The 19,549-nt window shown below is 42.4% G+C and overlaps 1 protein-coding gene across 1 annotated transcript in view; it reads right to left on the bottom strand.

Annotated features, from left to right (window-relative positions):
- Positions 1 to 17,890, bottom strand: part of dnajc17 (DnaJ (Hsp40) homolog, subfamily C, member 17) — a 54,716-nt gene extending 36,826 nt beyond the window's left edge. Inside the window, exons 1-7 of the mRNA XM_086148776.1 lie at positions 17,709 to 17,890; positions 7,366 to 7,435; positions 5,140 to 5,198; positions 4,957 to 5,044; positions 4,665 to 4,741; positions 1,072 to 1,180; positions 401 to 444 (exon numbers count right to left, since the gene is read on the bottom strand). Of these exons, the coding sequence (XP_086004902.1) occupies positions 401 to 444; positions 1,072 to 1,180; positions 4,665 to 4,741; positions 4,957 to 5,044; positions 5,140 to 5,198; positions 7,366 to 7,435; positions 17,709 to 17,789 (528 nt within the window). The 5' untranslated portion in view covers positions 17,790 to 17,890. The remainder of the gene's footprint in view (positions 1 to 400; positions 445 to 1,071; positions 1,181 to 4,664; positions 4,742 to 4,956; positions 5,045 to 5,139; positions 5,199 to 7,365; positions 7,436 to 17,708) is intronic.
- Between the last annotated feature and the right edge of the window lie 1,659 nt (positions 17,891 to 19,549).

The raw sequence follows: 19,549 nt of genomic DNA, 5'->3' as shown, positions 1-19,549 counted from the left end.
CAAAGAGAAGATTTATGGACGTAGTGAGAGAGGATATGAAGGTAGTTGGTGTGAGAGAGGAGGATACAGAGAATAGGGTTAGATGGAGAAAGTTGACTCGCTGTGGCGACCCCTGACGGGAAAAGCCGAAAGAAGAAGAAGAAGCTATTGGAATAGCTACATGTCTGCTTACGTGAAACTGTCTTTATGTTGTCTCTAAATAATGGATTACAAATATCTACGACTCTGTCATTCCCTGCTGAGGTTCAGCATTATATAATGTCTAATTCTAAGAAAAAAAAAAATTTTATCTAAAGTGTACTTATAGCAATGAGAGTCATATAGTTGGCAAGATTTTGATTTTGTCAGCATTTTTTCCAGTCCTACCTTTTAACAGGCACCACACAGCTGAAAGATTTACCTTCAATTTGGGAGTCACCTTGCCCTTAGGACATCTGTCCATTCCTGAGTTAACGAGAAAACAAGAAGGAAAGCATATAGAAATGTGAAGGAAAAAAAAGGCAGGTTCTGTTCAGGCAAAGACATTGGCATTACGTATAGCAGCTGAGCCACCCCACTGGATATGTAGGGATTTCAAATTTGCTGTCACATAACAAATGAGTGGTTGTTGCTCATGAATTCTGATGCACTGAGTGGCAGTGAAGAGTAGACTGACAGATCTGTGATCCAGGGCAGGGCTGGGGGGCCCGGCTGAGTGCAAATGGAAGAAATTTAAAAGATTTGCTTACCGTGCATGTGTTATTGCCTTCCCCACAAAAAGAGGTCTAGTCTAGGACATGACTCAGTATTTTCTTTAAATACAAACATTTTCTGGATTTGATTTTCTAGATTCTTAATGTTCTCAGAGTGGATGCAGAACGGATTTAATACTGAAGATTAATGTTTGAATGATTACATATGCCAATTGTTGTTGGACTTACAACTCCATGGGGACTCATCATGTGGGGTTTTCTTCAGACACTTCACATAAATTAATCTAGACAAGGACCAATACACATTTAACTGATTTGCTTAACAGAAGAGAGTAAGCAAGTGGATGAAGCTAAAACAATAAGAAATAAAAAAACTTACTTTGAGTGCAGTGCCCGGTTTGTTGCTGCATTTCTCTCTGAATCTGCTCTCGTACAAGTCTCTGTTCCTCCTCGAGCTGCCTGGACCCCTCTTCCCTCAAGCGAGCAATCTGTTCGAAAAGGATACTTGAAATAAAATGTGTACTAAAGTTGTCCTTAATGCATTTTGACAATTCATTTAGCACTGATATTATTATTTTCGATACTATGCTATCTTCAGATTGACAAAAAACACAATTTTGTGTTTGCAAAGGGTATAACAGGTGAAAGAACCTAATTCAAGCATTACAAAGTGTCCCTGTTATAGCCTGTAGTGAAAGATGCAACATCTGAATGTAAATAGTGAAGAATTGGAATGTTAAAATAGAAATAATAGAATAAAATAGAATAATAATAGAATAATGAAATAATGAAATAAGATAAATAGATAATATTAAAATAAATACATAGCTTAAAAAAACTTGAAAGTTAATGAGAACATTACATTTGACTTTTTTATTAGGGGGGGCACTTTCATCTGAGACGCCACATGGAATATTGCCATCTACTGGTAACCCCCTCTAATGTAGCTCAGGGGGGCATGGACCAGTGTCTCCTTGAGCCAGTCCCAGGCCCAGAAAATGCAAAGGGTTGCGTTAGGACGGGACATCCGGCATAAAACTTGTGCCGAAAGCAAATATGCAAATCAAACGAAGAATCTCATACCGGACCGGTTGAGGCCTGGGTTTAACCACTGCCATCGGTGCCAATAACCTACAGGGCACCGGTAGACATTGGGCTACTGTGGATTTTAAATGCAGAGGAGGAAGGCATGCTCAGAAGCAGAGAGAGAAGAGGAAAGGCAAGAGTCTGGGACTGAGAGTAGGGAAAAAGACAGAGCTGGTTGACATGATGTAGAGAAGGAAGATGGGTGTCCAGGAGACCAGGTGGAAAGGTAGTAAGGCTAGAAGCTTAGGAGCAGGTTTTAAGTTTTACTATCATCGGACTGACAGGAAGAGATATGTAGTAGGAGTTATCTCTTAGGGGGAGTTTGTGAGGAATGTTCTGGAGGTGAAAAGAATGTCAGATGGACTTATGAGCTTGAAACTGGAAACTGAAGGTGTGATGCTAAATGTTGTTAGTGGCTATGCCCCGTAGGTGGGATGTGAGTTAGAGGACAAGGAGAAGTTCTGGAATGAGTCAAATGAAGGAGGAAAAAGTGGTGGAAGCTGAAAAGGGAGGAGTGTTGTATGGTTTTCGGGGAGGAGTTGAGAAATGCTCTGGGTGGTCAGGGGGCGCTTCAAGATGACTGGACAACTACAGCGAATGTGATCAGGGAGACAGATAGGAGAGTAATTGGTGTGTCATCTGGAAGGAAAATAGATAAAGAGACTCAGTTGTAGAATAAGGACGTGCAGGAGTATACACCATGAAAGTGGTTAGCAAAGAAGTGGGACACTGAGGGGACTGAAGACAATAGAAAGGAGTACAGGGAGAAACAGCATAGAGAAAGAGGTAGCAAAGATAAAACACAGAGCGTACGATGACTTGTATGCTGGGTTGGACAGTAAGGAGGGAGAAAATGATGTATATAAATTTGCAAAACAGAGATAGAGATGGAAAGGATGTACAACAGGTCTGGGTGATTAGGGATAGAGAGGGAAATGTTTTAACAGTTGCTAGAAGAGTGATGGGAAGATGGAAAGAGTACTTTGAAGAGCTAATGAAAGAGGAAAATGAAAGAGTGGTATGGATAGAAGTGGTGACTATTGTAGACCATAAGTAGCAGAGATTATTAAAATTGAAGTGAGGAAGGCATTGAAGAGGAGGACGAGTGGTAAGGCAGTTGGTCCTGATGATATACCTGTGGAGGTATGGAAGTGTTTTGGAGAGGCAGCAGTAAGAGTTTCTGGCTGAATTATTCAACAGGATCTTAGAGAGTGAGAAGATGAGGAATGGAGAAGTGTGAGAGTACCCATTTTTAAGAATAAGGGGAATGTGCAGAATTGTGGTAACTATAGCGGGATAAATTTGATGAGCCATACATGAAGTTATGGGAAAGAGTAATGGAAACTAGAGCAGAAGTCAGTATTTGTGAACAGCAGTACGGCTTCATGCTTAGGAAGAGTACTACAGATGCAGTATTTGCTTTGAGGATGCTAATAGATAAGTACAGAGAAGGTCAGAGGGAGCTTTAGACCCAGAAAAAGCATTCAACAGGGTGCCAAGAGAGGAATTCTGGTATTGTATGAGGAAGTCTGGAGTGGCAGAGAAGCATGTTAGACTAGTGCAGGACATGTACGCTAGCTTTGAGACAGTGGTGAGTTGTCCTGTGGGTGTAACAGAGAAGTTTAAGGTGGAGGTGGGGCTTCATCAGAGATCAGCTCTTAGCCCCTTCTTTTTTGCAGTGACAGATGAGGTTAGACAGGAATCTCCATGGACCATGATGTTTGCAGATGACATTGTGATCTGTAGTGAAAGCAAGAAACAGGTTGAGGAAGATCTTAAGAGGTGGAGGTATGCTCTGGAAAGGAGTGTAATGAAGGTTAGTCATAACAAGACAGGATATATGTGTGTGAATTAGAGGAATACAGGTGGAATGGCGAAGCTACAGCGAGTGGAGATCAAGAAGTTGGAGGATTTGAAGTCCTTAGGGTCAACAGTCCAGAGCAAGAATGTGGAAAAGAGGTAAAAACGGGTTCAAGCAGGTTGGAATGGATGGAGAAAAATGTCATGCGTACTATGCGATAGAAGAGTATTAGCCAGAATGAAAGGAAAGGTGTGCAAGGCAGTGGTGAGACCAGTGATGCTGTATGGTCTAGAAACAGTGATATTGACGAAAAGATAGGAGGCAGAGCTGGAGGCTGCAGAGATGAAGATGTTGAGGTTCTCTTTGGGAGTGATGAGGATGAATAAGATCAGGAATGAGTCCATCAGAGGGACAGCACACGTTAAATGTTTTGGCAAAAAGGTCAGAGAAACCAGACTGAGATGGTTTGGTCATGTACAGAGGAAGGATCCTGAATAAATTGGTAGATGGATGCTAGAATTGGAGCTGGCAGGCAGGAGGTCTAGAAGAAGACCGAAGAAAAGATTTATGGACGTAGCGAGAGGATATAAAGTTAGTTGGTGTGAAAGAGGAGGATATAGATAATAGGATTAGATGGAGAAGGTTGATTCACTGTGGCGACCCCTGGAGGGAAAAGCCGAAAGGAAAAGAAGACAGGTAACCTCCTCTCTCCACACGCTATGTATTTTCAACCCAGGATGAGATTAAGCACAGGCTATGACTCCTCTTGGAGCCATGTACACCATTTTTATTTAGTGTAATGAGTCACGCAATATCGCCTTATAGGTTTACTGATAATTATGTTATGGCAGTGAAAAATTTTTTACTCAGATGGCGCCTTTGTTACTGACCCAAGTCTATGGAAGCTTTCAGTGCAATCAGAATAGAGTATTTGATGAAAAACAGAAGGAGAGCACCTGGTTGTGCTTCAGATTTTCCTGGATGCAGTGGAACAACTTGTTCCCAGAGCTCAGCTGTCATAGTACAGTAAAATTCTTAATTTTGACTCTTTGTGTCCTCTCCATGAAAATTTCTTGTTCCCTTACCTCTTCCTCTAGCGTCCGAGTGATTTGCACCTCATTTTGGTTCTGGCTTTCTGCTTGTCGCTCTCTAGCTTCCAAGTCTGTCAAAATAACACAAAGACGGTAAAATATAACAGATCAAATTGATAATCAAATTGGCTCTTTGTCAGATTAGAACCTTTCAAAAGGGGAGAGTCAGAGGGCCTGTGACAATTTATCCATGCGTAGCTTCCATTTTTCCACATTATGTTATTTGATTTTGACAATGAAAACGTTAAAAGTCTTAATCAGTAACATAAATTGGGAAGGGTTTCACCTAATTTGATCTTCTTTCTCTTGTCATCTAGTTTCCGATTTCGTTCTTCAGCTTGTTTCTTTGCAGCACAAATCTTGTCATAGGCTGCCTGAAAACAGCAGTGGGCGTCAGGATAAATCAATTTGTGGTTGTTAGTGTGTGTCAGCATCTTTACAACAGATTATGTTGAGTCTGTTAACTTACCCTGGCTGCACCATCTGTGAGCACCTCAAGAGCCTGGGATAACTGGTGGAAGAGCTCAGCTGGTGTGAGATTAAAAAAGAAAAAACAGTAAGCAGACACAAAATTACAAAGGTACATGTGTTTATATGATGAAAGATGCTAGTCAAAAAAAGATTTTAATTGGGGAATATAACTTTACAAAACATATTTTATACAGTTCACCCTTGGGATAGGAGGCAAAACTACACTGCAAACATTGGGGCGGGGGCGGAGGGGGTTGCACACTAACTAGAGGCCCTGAAGACCAGCCTGCCAGCAGACACGGTCAGGTTACCTCAATGCACATAATGGGCTACAATGAAAGTGCAATAGAGAGAGACCCACCTTGCCCACTTGGCAGGTCCAAGTATCACAATATAGGGAGGTTGAGGAAAATAAGGGATGGGGGGGTTTCATGAAGAGCTGTGACCCCTGACTAACCTCTAACACTCACACAACCTTCCCCTGAGGAGCGGCATGTCCCAAGACTGCCATTGCTGTCATGCGATCAGGACTGAGTTTGTCCATGTAGGGGTTCAAGTGCTGGGGCCCTCCAAACCGCGTCTTTTCCATTTCTGGGAAACCGACCCCCTGCTTTTGTATTATCCCCTCTCAACACACCCCATAACCCTTTTTTTCCTGACATAATCAGGAATTGTCTGAGCCATCTAGAAACCACATAAACCACACTTGAAAACATGCCTCATGACTAGCATTTTGCCCAAAGGTTCCCTTTTACCATCCTAAAAGCTACATTCAAATTACAATCTGAATGAAGCTTTTTGACAGAAGCTAAAAAGTTACTATTTTCCTCCATTTCTGGACTATTAGCCAGTACTTTTTCCACACACTTTGAACACTGTGGCTTTAACAGTGATGCAGCTAATTTATGGATTTTTGCGGGTTAACGAGCTTTATACTATCAAAATATTTAGCCTTAGACCAATAAAATTACACAGACACCACAGAACACACGTGTGGTTTACACAAGTGACATTGAGAGCGACATTGAATGAGAGACCAAGGAAGTGTGTGACGGAGGAATTCTGAGGCTGTTTGATTCCAACACTGAAGAGGACGACTTTAATAGTTTTAGTGCGCAGGATAAAGATGAAGATAGGGATGAATGACTTTTCCTGGTAGGCAACTGTTTTTTTTTTTTTTTTAAACCAGAGGTGTTACAGGCATGGTTCAGAAAAAATGATAGTATGTATTTAATTAAAAGTTTAAAAAAATCTTTAAATTATCTGCGCCCAACAGTCCAAAAATTACAGTGATTGTGATTGTAAACGATATGATTGATGACAGGCCTGTGGGACATATCTGCTTACTATCCAATTAATGGAGGCAATGGTTGGTTTTGAAGAGGATAAGAGAGACACTTGAAAGTTTTTCAATGTTGTGATTCTAACAACCTCTCTGTTCAGAGCTGGTTGGTCCAGCACGAAACGTGCAATGTGTGTTTGTGATACTGGCTCAAGTTTAGAATATAGTCTGACTAAGAAAAGTTTGTAAAATTTTTCCAGACACTTGAACTTTTCAATTACGCTTGGCCTTTAACTAACTGATGTTTCAGTTTGAAATGGTCTGTCTTTTGCATGAGAGACAGAGGGAGTCGGTCTGATCAGCTTCATCAGGTAGGACAATATTGCTTTACATTCATCATCACTGTGAGGGTATGTATTGGGTGAAACCAGTAAAGTGAAACTTTTGCCTTAATTTTGATTTGATGGAATTTCGAAGGTTTCCTGCCACAGTCCAAAAACATGCTGCACGTTATTTGGAGGAAAAAAATGGAAATATTGCCCAAAATGAGTGAGTGTGTGAATGGTAGTCTATCTGTGTATGTGGCCCCGAGACTGACTAGTGACCAGTCCAGGGTGTACCTCACCTCTCACTCAGTGACAGCTGGGATAGCCTCCAGCATCCCCCGTGACCCCCCGCAGGATAAGCGGCAAACGATGAATGGATGGATGGATGGAATTTTGGAGGGGAATCATTTGTCCATGTTTTGTAAAGGCCATCATTGCTTATCATTTCTGGCTTGCTAGATCATGTCAGTAATCTCTCGAAAATGTTCACACATCTATCCCTATTTGTCTTTCAGGACAACTTGCCCATTTTTCTGTTTTAGGAGATTTCAAAAAAATCTGAGGAGGTCAACATGGAGCTAAGACTTTGTGGTCATACTTAAATCTGTTCACTCACCTGCTTTTGGATTATCTGGATTTTTATCAGGGTGACATGTCAAAGCTTTCTGCCGATACGCCTTCTTGATCTGCAAAAAACAGAGGGGGAACCCTATAAGGTCCAAATTGAGGAGTGGAAATTGTTGAACATGACACAGAAAAAGAACAAATTACCCCCTTGAGCACAGGTTGCAGCCATGAGTTCAAATTTCTTACTTTCATAACCAAATATATTTATAGTGTCATTCTTGGGCCAGAAAGCTAAACCTTGAAAAAAATGACTGTTCCACTGAAATGGCACAAATGGTAACAGTATGACATGAAAGTACTAAAGGTGAAATATGGTCTGGATTTAAATAGAAATCTGTGACTGTATTGTTTGGATCAGGCCAACACCTGTGCTTATCCTCTGCATCCTGTCCTTTCGACATATCGGTAACCTAATCTAACCACTGCCACACTTATTACACAGCCAACAACACACATGAGAATTTCAAAATTCTCTCTGGCTTCTTGACGGTTTCAGAGATAAATCTGTCCTTAGTGCAAACTCGTATTAGACCGTCTTTATTTAAACTTTAAAAATGTGTTATAATAACACACACAAACAGAGTTCCATTGTCGATATCAAATCAGAGAAGGTCACCATTAATGTCTTTGGCCGTCAGCCAAGACCTTTGGGAGGTTTAGAGAACCTAATGGGGTAAACCAAACAATACTTTGGAGTAGCGTAATGTCATATGTGGTTTTAGTGATAGTGTATTTTCAAACTCTGGGTCACTGCTTGGAATGTTAACCATTCTTTGTTCAGGAGACCAGTTAATGACAACATGGTTTTCATTAGATCTCAGCTCCCCTGGAGGAAAAAAAAGAAAAAAAAAACTTTCCATGGAGACCAGAGTGAGCTTTAGAGTGCAGCACTGGATATTTCTCCACACAACGTCTTTTGCATGCTAAGACTTTGGCATGTTCAAACATCACCCTCACATGCAAGCTCAGGCACATGCAAACAGATACACACTTTCTCACCAATCTTAACCGGCCATACCACCACTCCACGGGTTTTTGAATAACCCCCCCCCCCCCCCCTTTGCACAAAGCAATATTCTGAGACAGTGCTTCAAGGCCAACAAAATCACTCTTTATCTCTGAGAGCATCTCATGCCGTGCAAGGTTTTGAATGAGTTTGGGTTTTTTTTGCACGCAAAGACCTGCAATGGTGACTTCACTGGCCCGGTGGCAAATGACACCAATAGGCAACAACTCAGGCTGGGCTTGTCACCCTCAGTCCCAAAATACTGTAGCAAACAAGTGTCTTTTATCTGAACATCAGCAGTGTGTATTATTTTCTTTGATGGCTGAAATGATATATGAGTAGTCAATTCCCCGAGAGGCCTTGAAGAGAAGAGACATCATCAATGGGCATTAATTCCTGATGTTTGGCAAACAGGCTCTTTCTATATGTCAAGATCAACATGCAGGGCTGTGGCCCTAAGCCAAACACACCTGTTTACTGTTGAGCTAAGTCTACATCACATTTTTAGCCTAAATCCCATTCGCTTTTCACCGTCTGCCTCAAACTCTGACAAGACTTTCAATGAGCATCAAAAACAGGCATTTATTTGTCCATATTGTTCTTTGACTTTCCAAAATGTAACGGGTCTATCCTCAATCCACACACCTCTCCGCCACATTTTGTGAAAACTGGCCCGGTGGTTTCTGCACTCACCAACCAACGTTTGTTTCTTTTAGGGGAGCAATGTGGCAAAAACACAGAACCCCTTTCGGGAAGAAAGCAGCGGTGGTTAAGGGGTTAACCAACTGAACTTAACTCTCAATAAAAAGTAAACCACGCAGAGATACAATACTTGTTTTACTTATGTCTTGTTGCCTGACCCCTGCTTAGTAGTTTGGTATTGATAGATTGGTATTTAAATCAAAAAAACAGGGATTACATTTGACAAAAAATGATAAAAATACATTGTACCTATTGTGCCCTCGCTCATTTCACTGAAACCAATGAACAGTTCAACATTTCAATTAAATCTCTAGTTATAAACCATCGGTTTTACAAAGTGTTAGTATTCTCGTTGCAACTTTGAGACAGTGTTGAGCAGTTCTGACAAATACACCCTGTCATAGAAGATGCAGATCCAGTGGACAGCAGCCACATTGTAAAATCTCTCCCTCCCCCAGTTTAAAGTCCAAGTCTTTCTCTTAATCTTTTATTGATTCTTATCACTGTCTCCTACTCCCCCTTCTCTCCCCAGTCCAGCTCTCGTAATAATGCCTGATTAATTTCTTCACGCTATAATTGATGCTTAACAACTTTAAATCATCTGGGTCGTATGTGTTACAAACCCAAGTGGTTGAAAGCAAAGAGAGCCTTCCAAGTTCATTGGTATTTCTTGGGATGAGCTCAATTTCCCAGTAAGATCATGTAAATAGAGGAAAAGCGAGAACTGGGGGGTTGAATCAACAATTCCTCCTCATGCTTAAAGATGCTATGTCAGCTGCTATGTCATTTCTTTTTCTTTCAGTTCAACCTCTTCTCTGCTGTCAAAACAAACAGTAGCCTAATGGTTTGAGCCTGGTGAAACCCCGACTCTCCGTGATGCCCTGGTCTCTGCCATCCAGAGCTGCACGTTCACATCTTTTACTCATTATGGTAGCCTTTGGTGCCAATTACCATCGACAAAGTGGTCCAGGTACAGACGTGGTTATAAGACCCTGCTGGTGCCATGTAACTGATTTGCTACTTTATCTACCACAGGTCCATCCTTCCTGATTAATACAATGGCATTTATCAGCTACAGAAAAGAGACATAATACAGCTGGGGGATTAAAGAGACAATAACAAAAAGAAGCATTTATTAATCAGGGATTACTTTCATTGAGTAACATGAAATATATCAAATTGAATTGGCAGATCTTGCTTACATCACTGAAGATGGGTCTTTATGTAGTTTGTTTAAATTAGTTTTTATTTTGTTTACATCATACTGTATGTCCCGGACATCCTTCCTTGGTTGCACTAAAATGAAATTTCAGCAGAATGCTTTACTGTTTGAGGGAGGTGAGAGAAAAGTTGCCTTTTAGGATATGCTGCTTTTAAACAGAAGTGTATGAAACTGCTGTATACGTTTAAAGCAAGAGAGGACTTACTGATTGACCAGGGATTTAAAAGAAGAAAAAAGACTTATGTTCAGGGATAAGCTGCAATGTAATACACACCAGTGGTCATGTACTTGATTTCATCAGAGAATTAATTTGTCAGAGAGGAAACCAAGATAACAGCGGAACATTGGTATTGTTCAGTGTCTGAGGCAATATTTACACTGCTTGTTACCTCAAGACTATTTTTACCAATAATGTTGAGTCTGAGTCTGACCATCCACTTACTGAGGTTATAATTGTCCCATTGCAAATTATATCCCTGAAATGCGCTGTAACAATGTAATAAAGTCTGATTTTCTCTACCAACGAGAAAATCCTCTCCGCATGTATCTAGTTCATTAACAATGACATTTCAAGTATCCCCTTAATTAAGAAGCTAGACATTTTCCATGGGCTAGGCTATTTGGATGAGTTCACCCCCAAAAAAATCAGTGGAAGGTAAAACCCTCTTTTCAGTCAATGTCATCCAGTTTATATATAATTTTAATTGAGGGGCTATCCTCCAACTAGAGGCCTCACCCCCTGCTGCCCTCCTTACACATAATCAGATGAAGCCGTAACCGGCCCCTAAATTATAGGTCCTGGCATGCTCAGGTTTCACAACATTTATCACCAAGCAACTGACAAAGGAGGGTCTACGTCATCGATAAAAGAGAGATAACTGGACTTCAAAACCATCTCTGTCAGGGCAACAGATTGAAAGCTGGAAGAAAAAAGAGCTGCAAGATGGGTCTCTTTTTCTTTTTTCTATGAAAAACGATGTGCCTCACAATAGCAGAGTACGAAGCCAAACAGCATCTGCTGACATCTATCATCACACACTTGATTGTTGACTCCCCCCCAAGACACACTGCATACACAAACCCTCACTATCGCTCTCAATCATGAACAGACTCATAGAAGCAGCCCTGTGCATTTTGGGAGTTTCATTTCAGCCCTTGGCCATAACCACTAACTTCCTACAGAACAAAGCTCCAGGGAACAAGACTTTGAATTCCAATAAAGACATTCGCTTCTTCCCTTGCCTTGGCCGGGATTTTAATTTCCCCTCCTGCTTGCGTGTTTTTAGAGGCTGTAAATGGAAGAGAAATGGCTTGCATGAGGCTGAATTCAGGAGGAATTCATGGTGTACATTTTCAACTTGGAGACCTAAATAGAGAATGGAAGGCATGTCAATGCCTCCTTTCTACGACAAGGTCAAAAAAAATCAAATAAATAAATCAATGTACACACACACACACACACACACATTTATAAATAATCTGTTCATTTTTTGTAGTTTATTGGCTGCCAATATATGTATCAATTTCAATCAAACATTAATCAACATACCACCAACTGCATTTGCTATTAACTTAAAGTGGCATCTGTGCCATTTGAAAAAGGGAATACTGTGGTCATATCATATCTAAAAAGTCTATATTTACACTTGACTTCTTTCACCAGCAACACGAAACTGGTGCAGTGACCCCACCTTGTGGCCATTAGGATAAAGCACATAAACACTGGTTTGATTATTCAAGATTCAAAGCGTTTATTGTCACATTTACAGTGTAGAAACATGTTTCCCTGTGCAGTGCAATTCCTACTTTGCTGTCTGCAGTGCATTTGGATATGTGCTGATAAGAAGAGTGTAAACATAATAAATATGATTAGAGATGAATATGAACAGTGCAATGGAACAGTGGAAGTGCTATAAGAAATTTGAGTGCAACATGGTGTGCAACTCACAAGGTGTAGGTGCAAAGATGAGTACAATTTAAGTGGGCAGTACACTTAACATGTGCAAGAAGAATTCATGTCAGCTGTTAAAGAGTCTGATCACAGTCGGGTAGAACAAGTTCTTTAATTGTGTCGTTCTACATTACAGTCCATATTGGGGTTGGCCATGGTCCTTGGCGATGGAAGCCGCTCTCCTGTGGACTTTGTGGTGGTAGATGCTCTGCAGAGAAGGCAGTGGGGTTCTGGTGATGCTCTCTGCAGTCTTTACCACTCGCTGCAGGCATCTGCGGTCCAGAGCAGCGGTGCTGCCGTACCACACAGTGATGAAGCTGGTCAGGATGCTCTCAACAATGCATCTGTAGAAGTTGCTGAGGATCTTAGGCGACATGCCAAACCTCCTCAGGAAGTACAGCCATCTGCGTGGTGTTCAAGGACCAGGTGAGGTCCTCGCTTATGTGGACACCCAGGTATTTTAACTGCTCACACTCTCAACCTCAAGATCTTGGAGGAACGGTGGGTGATGAGGTCTCCTCTCCTTCGTCAAGTCCACTATAGTCTCCTTGGTCTTGTCCATGTTGAGGGTGAGACTATTGTCCTCGCATCACTTCACCACACTGGTCACCTCCATCCCGTAGGCTGTTTCGTCCCCGCCGACGATGCATCCTATCACTGCAGTGTCATCTGCAAACTTCAGGATGATGTTGTCCTCATGGGAGGCGACAGAGTCGGGGGTAAACAGGGTGTAGAGGATGGTGCAGCGGACAAATCCCTGAGGAGTGCCCCTGTTCATAAACGATGCTGGCTGAGGTCCTGTTACCTATCCTGACTGACTGTAGTCTGCCAGTCAGAAGGTCCAGGAGCCGGTCAAAGAGGGTGGGATGCAGGTCAAGGGTGGACATTTTGTGTGAGTTTGTGGGGTATGACCATGTTGAATGTGGAACTGTAGTCTACAAAGAGAACATCCTGATGTAGGAGTCTTTGTTTTCTAGATAGGAGACGGAGTAGTGGAGGGTGGTGGCTATGGTGTCTGATGTGGACCTGGTGGACCGGTATGCGAACTGCAGGGGGTCGGGGGTTTCCAGGGGCCAAGACCACCCTCTCAAAGATGTCAGTGAAAACATCAGCCAGCTCATTATACAAGCCCTGAGGGCCCATCCCGGGATGTTGTCCAGTCTGGCTGTCTTGCGGGGGTTGATCCTTCTCATAACTGGTCTGATGATACTGTTGGGAGACAGGAGAAGTGTGTGTGTGTGTGTGTGGGGGGGGGGGGGGGGGGGTCAAATGGTCCCGTCGTGTGTGACTCACCTCTGTGTTGTGGTTGGGGTTCTCTAAGTAAACCCCAATGAGGTTAGTGAGGTCGTTAGTGAGGAAGTTAGTGAGGTCGTCCAGCAGGTTGTCTGCAGTGATGCCAATGCTGGTAGTCGACTTTTACTCTGTGATGTGCTGCAGGCCTTGCCACATCCGCCCAGGGTCAGCAGTCGAGTAGAAGTCATCCAGCGACTCTCTGTACCGCTCTTGGCTATTCTAATGGCCTTATTCAGTCCGTACTTAGTAGCTTTGTTCTCCGTCTCATTGCCAGACCTAAATGAATGAGAGCAAGCACAGTGTGTGGTGCACCTGACTGTTCAGCCAAGGCTTCTGGGTGGGGAACTTCCTGACTCGTATGGTGGGTGTGATGTTGTCATCACAAGTGATGTACCCTGTCACATACTCAGCATACTCCTGTACGCTGACAGAAGACTCCTCCTGAGGGGCTGCAATCTTGAACACATCCAAATCGGTTGCAGCAAAACAGTCCTATAGGATGCCCTCTAAATCCGGGATCCGGAGTCTGATTTCTCTATTCACGGGGTATGTTTCAGTCTGTCTGTACAGATGGATATAGAAACAGAGAGATGTGATCTGACTGACCCAAGTGGGGATGGAGTACGGCCCTGTGCGCGCCACTTAAGTAGCTGTACACGTGGTCCTGGGTGTTCTTGTCCTGGGTGGAAATGTCAACATGCTGGTAGTACATGGGGAGTACGGTCTGCAGGCTGCACTGGTTGAAGCTGCCGGCCGCAATCACAAGGGCAGCAGGATGCACTGCACTGATGCCGTCAAGAAGCTTGCCCAGCGCTGCCGTGGAGTAAGCCCACGGCGGGGTGTAAACAGCAGCTAAAAACACAGCAGTGAATTCCCTCAGTAGATAATAGGGACGGCATTTAAGAAGCAAAAACTCCACCTCTGGCAAACAGTGCTTGCTTACGGTCCGCACGTCTCCACACCACGCATTGTTCAGGATCACACACATCTCCCACTTTAAGCCTTAACAGAGGCTACCGTCCAGTCCCCTCGGTGTACGGAGTGGGTCTGCAGCTGAACGGCGGATTCCTGGATTTTGTCCGAGAGCCAGATCTCAATGAAGATCACGCACTCCTTGATTTCACCCTGGATTGTGATTCTGGTCCTCAGCTTGTCCAGTTTCCTCTCCAGGGACCCCACGTTAGCTAGCAAGAGGCTAGGTAGCGGTGGTCGGCTCACTCAGGCTTTAATCTAGCATGTCGCCAACCCCATTCACCACACTTGCATCGCAGTCTCCGAGGCGCCATCCTTGGGCCGGTCAGTCCACTCGGGCTCAGCGCTTTAAGGCCATCTTGGGGTTGGGTCGGTACTGGTAGTCGCTGGAGCGTGTGATGATCTGTGGCTCCGGTGGTATGAAACAAGTAAATATCGGCTGTGTTTGGTTGTTGGCGATATCCAAAAGTGTCTGTCCGCTGTAGAATAGTGGAGGCATTCGTGCACTGTAGAAAAAGTTGTCCTTACAGTGGAGGAGTCCGCTCTAATTGAAAAAAAGCCAACAAGCAACTGCGGAGCGAGCAAACACGTCTGCCGCGGAAGGCACCAAGTTGTGTGATTATTTGTGATACATAATTCTATGGGCCACATTAGTGTCAGTTTAGGAGGAAACAAGAAATTAAAAAAAAGCTCTTTTGGTCTAGCCTGGGGGGGTCAAATAATATATATGAGCTTACTTTTTTATTTCCAATATAGTGAACACTGATTACCCCACACTGACCAGACTGATATCAATGGGAGACGAGACAGCCTACAAAAAGAGGGTCCAGAAACTATCAACCTGGTGCATAGACAACAATCTGACACAGAACACCGAAAAAAGCAAAGACATTATAAGGGACTTGCACAAAGGATCGTTGGCTGCCTGCTCCCTGCCCTGAGGGACATCCAGACCACCCGGTGCCTCAGCAGAGCTCAGAACATCACCAAGGACAGATCACATCCCAGATCCTAGCTGTTTCAACTGTCCCTGCTCCCACCCACCCACCCACCCCAGCAGGCCCTACAGGTCCATCAAAACAAGGACAAATAGACTGAGAAAGTGTTTTTTCCATAAGCCTACACCACCCTGAGCCCTCACATATAACAATCATCACTATTTCTCAGCCATCAACAATCTGATAAAGTACAATATCTCAACCTGTGCACGATACTCAAGCAAATAACCTGTGCAATACTTTTTTCAATTCTTATCTTGATATATTATTCTTAATTTTTTCAATTCTTATCTTTAGCTACACTGTTTACAGATTCGATCTCCACTGCATTGTACTAACAGCATGGCCCTCTCTACAGAGTGAATTTGCAGTCTTAAGATGTCATCCTATATACTGTATGTATTAGTTTAGATCAGTTTACTCTCCAATCTTGTAGTACATTCAGTATAATGAAAATAGAGGGCCTTCTATTCTATTTCTTTCAACAATTTGGGGAGACTAAATGCTACTAGTTTATAGCCATTTTGCCCCTTTGAAGACATATTAACAACTAGATCTTAATTTCCTGACAATAATGAGTTTATTGTAAAATATAGTTCCCGTAAAAGTTGTCTTTTTTGTTCTTTTGTTTTTTACAAATCACACTTTCAGTGAATTATATCTGCTAATCACGATCACCCATTTTACAACAAATATTATACAAAACGTTCTGTTGACTGAGAACCCAAAAAAATTGTTTGGAGGATCATGGGAGGCCCATCTCCTCCAATATTTAAAAACAAATACATTGAAAATTAAAATTAAAATTGCTCTCTTCTGGACCAAAAATAAATGAAGGTTTTTTACAGTCCAGCCTGGTTTCACAAACAGAACGTCCAGTTCAATTCAGTTTGATGTGTCGTTAGCAACAATAGATTCCATCAAAACAGGTTTAAAACTATTCCAAGCAAATGTGTGTATATATATATATATATGAATTCTCCATTTTTGTTGAGAATTTCAAAATAATATCACATGATCAATTTTATTTCGGGCGAGATCATGCTGAATTTAGAACCCCCTTTGCATATCTCATTGACTGACTCATAATTGCAGATTCCACACGGAGGATACGGCGCAGATACTCATCCAGGCTCTAGTCATCTCTCGTCTGGACTACTGCAACTCCCTCCTTGCCGGTGCCCCAGGGGTGACCAATCAGGCCTCTGGAGCTTATGCAGAAAGAAGCAGCCCACCTGGTGTTCAACAGTCCCATTTTCTCTCACACAACTCCCCTTCTTATGTCCCTTCACTATCCCCCGGCAGCCGCCCGCATCAAGTTCAAGACTCTGGTGCTCGCCTACCAGGCAGTGAACAGGACAGCCCCGTCATACCTTCGTGATATGGTCAAGCCACACATCCCTACCCTTCCCCTCCGATCTGCCACCTCAAGGCGACTGTCCACCCCTTCACTCCGAGCCCCTGGCTGCAGATCTAAACGTTCTCGGCTCTTCTCTGTCTTGGCTCCTCAGTGGTGGAATGAACTCCCGGAAAAGGTCAGAACAGCGGGATCGCTGCCCATCTTCCAGCGTGAGCTGAAAACGTACCTCTTCACCAAGCACTACCCTAATAATCGCACTTAGCCCACCCACAAAAAAAATTACAAAACAAAGAAATGAATATGTGTATGTATATGGTTTTGAGATGGCTATTCGGGCAAGTGGTGACTTCTGAATAACGGCTACTAGTACTTTGGATCTTTGGTTATTGAATTGCAATTTTTGTAAGTCGCTTTGGATAAAAGCGTCTGCTAAATGACTGTAATGTAATGTAATACACCTGCATGAAGTCTGATTTTGAATTAGAAGTATAAAAAATATATATTTCATATTGTGAGACAAGCAACTTCCGATTTTCCAAATGTTGGGTTTTCTCCTTCCAATCTTAGATTGCACAGGTTTGGCTTTTATACATGCACACGCACCAACGACTGACAGGCGCTCGTGCACGTAGTCCCACCGGATCCGGAATTATTGGGAAAAGTGTTCCGTGTATTGTCTATTAAATAATAAAAATAAAATAAAAAAATCAATTAACGAAAATTTTGCACGTGAAAACGAATAATTGTGTCGCACCGGCAAGATAATGATGAAAAAATGCCTTTTTAGTCCAAGTTGTCTCGTTAGCAGCATAGCTAACATATACGCACCTCTTTTGCTGTAGCGGTGATTTCAATACCGAGCAAGCCGTAGAGGTCCATCTGTAGGATATCCTTGGCTTTTCCAGACATTTTCGGCAATTAAATATTTACCAAACTCAAAAAATAAATGTGGAATACTGGCTTGTGGTGTTTATTGTGCTTGGGTTCGCCGCATGTGTATGACGTTTTCCGACCACCACTTCCGTGTACTGGTTTAGTCCTGGTACATTACTGCCGCCAAGTGGTATGGAGTATGACAAGTGCTATTAAATTTAGTTTTTAAAAGAAGGTTCCACGCAACAACGGGGCTTAAAGCTTATCTTCACCCACAGCTTTCTCTGCCCTTTAGGAAATGTCATTTTTGCGCAGGGCTTCTTGAGGTCCAATATGATAATCAGGCGATCGTAGAGCCAACAACTCAATCCAGGAAACGGACTATAGACTAAACCAGCAAATTTTGAATACACAAGAAATTCAAACGTTGTATGCTGGATTAAGACATATCACCTTTTTGGCTTTTGACAGCACTTAACTTTTCAAGTGTTACAATTCAAGTTACTAATCTTTATCATTAACAAAGAGGTGAATAAACATGTTCAAGCAGGTAGGAAGGGGTGGAGAAAAGTGTCAGGGGTGATGGGAGATCACGGAGTATCAGCCAGAATGAAAGGTGTACAAGACAGTGGTGAGACCAGGGATGCTGTGTGGTGTAGAGACAGTGGCATTAAGGAAAAGACAGGGAGCAAAGCTGGAGGTCGCAGAGGTGAAAATGTCGAGGTTGTGTTTGGGAGTGTCAAGGATGGATAGGATGAGGAATGAGTCAATTAGCAGGACAGCACATGTTAGATGTTTTGGAGATAAGATCAGAGAAGCCAGACTGAAATGGTTTGGTCATGTGCAGAGGAGAGATAGTGAATAGCTTTTGTTTGTTTTAGATGCCTGAGTTGCATGACATTTATTCGATATTTTAAACCTTTACCACGCCACGGTATTGTGAAGTCTCCACAGGGCTTTCCAATGGACAGAGTCTATAAGACCATACTGGTTAAAATGCATTAAGGTGATGTTCAGTATGTATGTGTGTACATATGATCCTGTTCAACAAGTCAAGCCTGAAGAATGTGGGCAACCTTATATTTGCCCAAAAGCTTTTTCACATTTAGTTCACTACTGCTGATTTATCCCTTTATTTATTTGTTGTCACTGTTTCTGATATCTGATTAAGGAAAGGGCCCAAATAAAAGCCGATTTGAGGCAATAAAAAATACATTTTCTTATGTCACCATAGGTGACATCTATAATCATTAAAAGGGATTTTGAATAACTTATTATGGATGCATCTACTTTTTTATGCTTTACATAGTCTTAACCCCAATCAAGGAAAATAATACTGTGCTTTCTGCTGCTGCTTCTAGTTGTCTTTCTCATTACTCTCCTGTCTGTTAAGGTTCCCAATAAGCCTTAAGATTACCCACATAAATTCATACTCAGGTGAGTTCTTTGAATTCTTGCCACTGTTTCCCAGTGACACACAAATTACCACAACGACCCCCATTCAACCTAGGCCACTGGCAACCCCCAACCTCAGCAGTGAGTGTATGTACCAAACTCCCTCCCCTCTTCCAGACCTGAAAAAGCCTCCTGGGTATACCAGAACATAAGTGTAAAGCTTTTAAGTCCAGTTGCAATTAAATTATTTGACAAAAGTTTTCTTCACTGCTCAACAGGAAAAATGCCATCAAGCGGTATTTTAATTGGGGGACCATTTTTGTTTATTGAGGACAAAAGTTTGAAGCTGATTTAAAAATTTGTGTGCAATCTTTTCATTCTTATAAAGTCTAAACAATGTC

Source organism: Fistularia commersonii, chromosome 1 (assembly GCF_037954325.1).
Source record: "Fistularia commersonii isolate RoL2024-O1a breed Wild chromosome 1, RoL_Fcom_v1.0, whole genome shotgun sequence".
In the NCBI taxonomy this organism is placed as follows: domain Eukaryota; kingdom Metazoa; phylum Chordata; class Actinopteri; order Syngnathiformes; family Fistulariidae; genus Fistularia; species Fistularia commersonii.
This window is presented reverse-complemented; position numbering and strand designations above follow the sequence as displayed.